This window comes from Pantherophis guttatus, chromosome 4 (genome assembly GCF_059756535.1).
Source record: "Pantherophis guttatus breed Tessera chromosome 4, ASM5975653v1, whole genome shotgun sequence".
Classification (NCBI taxonomy): domain Eukaryota; kingdom Metazoa; phylum Chordata; class Lepidosauria; order Squamata; family Colubridae; genus Pantherophis; species Pantherophis guttatus.
Genome location: NC_142066.1, coordinates 7,641,361 through 7,644,927, shown reverse-complemented (window position 1 = coordinate 7,644,927; position 3,567 = coordinate 7,641,361). Strand labels below are relative to the sequence as shown.

Here is a 3,567-nt window from a genome sequence, read left to right as displayed (position 1 = left end):
TGATTTACTCTTCTCTATTATATTGCTTTTAATTCCCTCTCTCTTTTATTCCCTTTCAAGTAGCTACATTCATTTCTTCAAGGTATTTCTTTTAACAATTCAGTTGGGGAGAGAGTGTTCCTGAGTAAGAAAAGGGAAGCAACAGGGGGATTCGACATCACCAACTTGATCACTTTTCCAAACAGATCCTTTCAGAAAGTTAGAGTTGGAGAAATGGATCTACAGGCTCCAAAAGGAAAGGAATTATTCATTGATGAAGATCTAATTGTCTGGCACCCAGCTTTTAACCAGGTATCAAATTAGTGATTCCACCTTAATCCATTATGATCCATTCCTTAATCCATTATGATCCCATATTGAACATAGTCTCTTTAGAAATCTAATTTCTATTTTTTAAATAAAGAATGGCATATGGTTTCAAATGTTGTGGATGAGCAAAGATTCCTCAAATTGACAAATACAATATTACAACATAAAAGCCAGGATTTCAAAGAGTGGCCATGTTTCCATGAGATTCTCACCATGTGTAATTATTTATTTACTGCGTTCTTCAGACAGGAGCTTTTGTACATCATTATATGTACATTATTTTAAGTTGTTGATGAAGTTCTTAAATTCTGTATCATTTGGAAAGCCAATAATCATGTTACTCCATTTAAGAGAAAATTCAGAAACTCTTTTAAAAATCCTTCTTTTCAAAACTTTTCCATGTTTATTATTAGGTTCTTCCATTTTCTCGATGCAATGACCCTTGTTTCCCTGGATCCTGGAAGAAGGGGATTGAGGGAAATCAGTTCTGCTGCTTTGACTGTGTTCCATGTCCAGAAGGGAAGATTTCAGATCAAAATGGTAGAGTAGAAATTCTACCACATTTCATTAGCCTTAAGCAAACATTAATAAACTACATGGGTGCATAAAAATAATGTGATTTTCAATCATTTGGAAGGCCTAGATGACAAATTCCTTGATTTTCCTTCCAGATATAGATGACTGTTTTCCATGTTCAGAAGATCATTATCCCAATAAAGAAAAGAAAGTCTGTATCCTGAAACTGGTGGTGTTTCTAACATTTGAAGAACCATTAGGAATTGGTTTAGCCTCAGCAGCTCTTGGTTTATTCTTCTTGACATCCTGGGTACTTGGAACATTTATTAAGCACAGGGATACTCCCATTGTCAAAGCCAACAACCGGTCCCTCACCTACACCCTGCTTGTCTCTCTTAAGCTCTGTTTTCTCTCCTCTTTCTTTTTTCTCAGCCAGCCTGGCAAAGTGACCTGCCTTCTCCGACAATCAATGTTTGGCGTCACCTTCTCAGTGGCCATTTCTAGTGTACTGGCCAAAACCATCACTGTGGTTGTGGCTTTCATGGCCACTAAACCTGGATCTCAGATGAGGAAATGGGTGGGGAAAAGATTGGCTTTTTGTATTGTCCTTTCTTGCGCTCTATTACAAGTATGTATTTGTATTCTTTGGTTGTCGACATTTCCTCCATTACCTGAGTTGGACATGCACTCAGAGCTCCAAAAAATGATTTTACAGTGCAATGAGGGGTCAGCTTTCTTCTTCTATTGTGTCTTGGGCTACATGGGTATCTTGGCCATCGCCAGCTTTATTGTGGCTTTCCTTGCCCGTAAATTACCTGACAGATTTAATGAAGCCAAGTTCATCACCTTCAGCATGTTGGCCTTTTGCAGTGTGTGGATCTCCTTCTTTCCAGCCTATCTGAGCACAAAAGGCAAAGCCATGGTAGCTGTGGAGGTCTTCTCCATCTTGTCCTCCAGTGCTGCATTACTGGGATGCATATTCCTCCCAAAATGCTACATCATTGTTTTGCGTCCTGACCTCAATCACAGGGAAAATCTTACAAAGAGAAATTAGTCCATCATGTGATTTTTCTTTCTAGGTAAAATTGCTGAATAAAAGAATAAAAAAATTGTTTACTGTCTACAGGACTGTAGGAACATAGTTTTGTTTTGTTTTTCTGTCAAGGAAGGATTTATGTAGGTTATTTAAGATTTATTCATATTTAAGCCCATTCCAAAGTAAGTGTTCATGTTGCTTCATTTCTATAATTGTCCAGGATTCTTTAACCAAATCCATTCTCCCTTTCAACACTCCTGTTGAACTTGAGTTTGATCTAGTTTTCTTAGGTGCTATTAGGATATTTCAGATATTGACTCAAATGATGTCCAATATTTGCAGATACATTTTTCTTGGTTTTACAAGAAATCCTGAATATTTAACTGTTTTTTTTTTTTTTAAAGGTTTTCATACTGGGTCATAACCATTCACTCTCTACCCATCAATCTATTTCCACTGTAAACTATTATCAAGATTAATAAAATGGAAAATTCATTGAAATGAAATTTTTCCAGGCAAAAAATCAATACCACTATACAATCCTAGAAAGCATTAATAGAGGGATAGAATCAAGATCACATGAAGTTCTAGTATCACTTTACAAAGCTTTAGTAAAACCACACTCAGAAAATTGTATCCAGTTCTGCTCACCACAGTATAAGAAAAGGTGTTGAGACTCTAGAAAGAATGCAGAGAGTAGCATCAAGAACGATTAGGAGCTAGAGAATAAAACATATTTTATTTATTTATTTATTTATTTTTAATTTGTATACCACCCTTCTCCCTGAGGACTCAGGGTGGTGAACAGCGAAATAAAAACATAAACTACAAATATTAAAATACAATTAAAAAGATATATATAAATTTGGCCCCATGGTTAAAAACAATTAAAAAACATTTTAAAAAGTGTTAGGCCAGCCCATCTTGCTGGAAAAATATGAACAACACTAAGAGGAACAGGGTATGACTAGACTAGAGAAAAGAAATGGGATGACATGATATCACTTTCCCAACATTTGAGGTACTCCTACAAAGACAAGGCGGTCAAACTATTTTTAAAAACAGCAAAAGGCAAGACGAGAAACAATGAATGGAAATTAGCAAGGACGGAATCAAGCTAGAACTAAGGAGAAATTTCCTAACTGTAAGTGCAATCAACTAATGGAATAGCTTCCCTTCAGAAGTTGAGGGTGCTTCATCACTGGAAGCTTTGAAAAAGAGACTGGAGAACCAATTGTTTGAAATGGTATAGGATCTCCTGCTCAGTGGGGGAGGGGTGTGTGGATGAGAAGACCTCCAAGTTCCTTTCCAACTCAGTTATTTTATGTTCTTTGTATTCGTCCTTCTGTCTCGCCCTTTATTCAAAATGTATACTGACCAATGACCATAATAAAGAACATGGCATTTTTTAAGAAGATCAAATATAAAATTCAGCCCAAATCCTAGAACAAATGTGCATTGCTATCTCATTGAAGGAGATATCACAAACATGAAACTACCTGGGGGGAAAAATGTTTTCCTGCAGACTGGAATAATTTGGTTTCGTATGCTGTCTGCATCCCACGGATAGGCATATCTTGTTTGCATGGCTTGGTTTCTGGCATGGCCAGGGGGTTGGGGACCTCTGCTTTAAGTGATGTTAAAGCGTTTGCAATAGAATGTATGAAACTTTGTACAAGAAATCTTTTGAAGATTTTTAGTGAGCT

General features: G+C 36.6%; 1 protein-coding gene across 1 annotated transcript; it reads left to right on the top strand.

Moving 5' to 3' along the window:
* Positions 1-952: 952 nt before the first annotated feature.
* Positions 953-1,959, top strand: LOC148113646 (vomeronasal type-2 receptor 26-like). Its single transcript, XM_087893230.1, has one exon. The coding sequence runs from the start codon at positions 953-955 to the stop codon at positions 1,877-1,879; it is 927 nt and encodes a 308-aa protein (XP_087749356.1). The 3' UTR covers positions 1,880-1,959.
* Positions 1,960-3,567: the final 1,608 nt, after the last annotated feature.

Coding starts and splice junctions, on each gene's coding strand:
- LOC148113646 (XM_087893230.1), top strand. CDS start 953: ATGACAAATTCCTTGATTTTCCTTCCAGATATAGATGACTGTTTTCCA.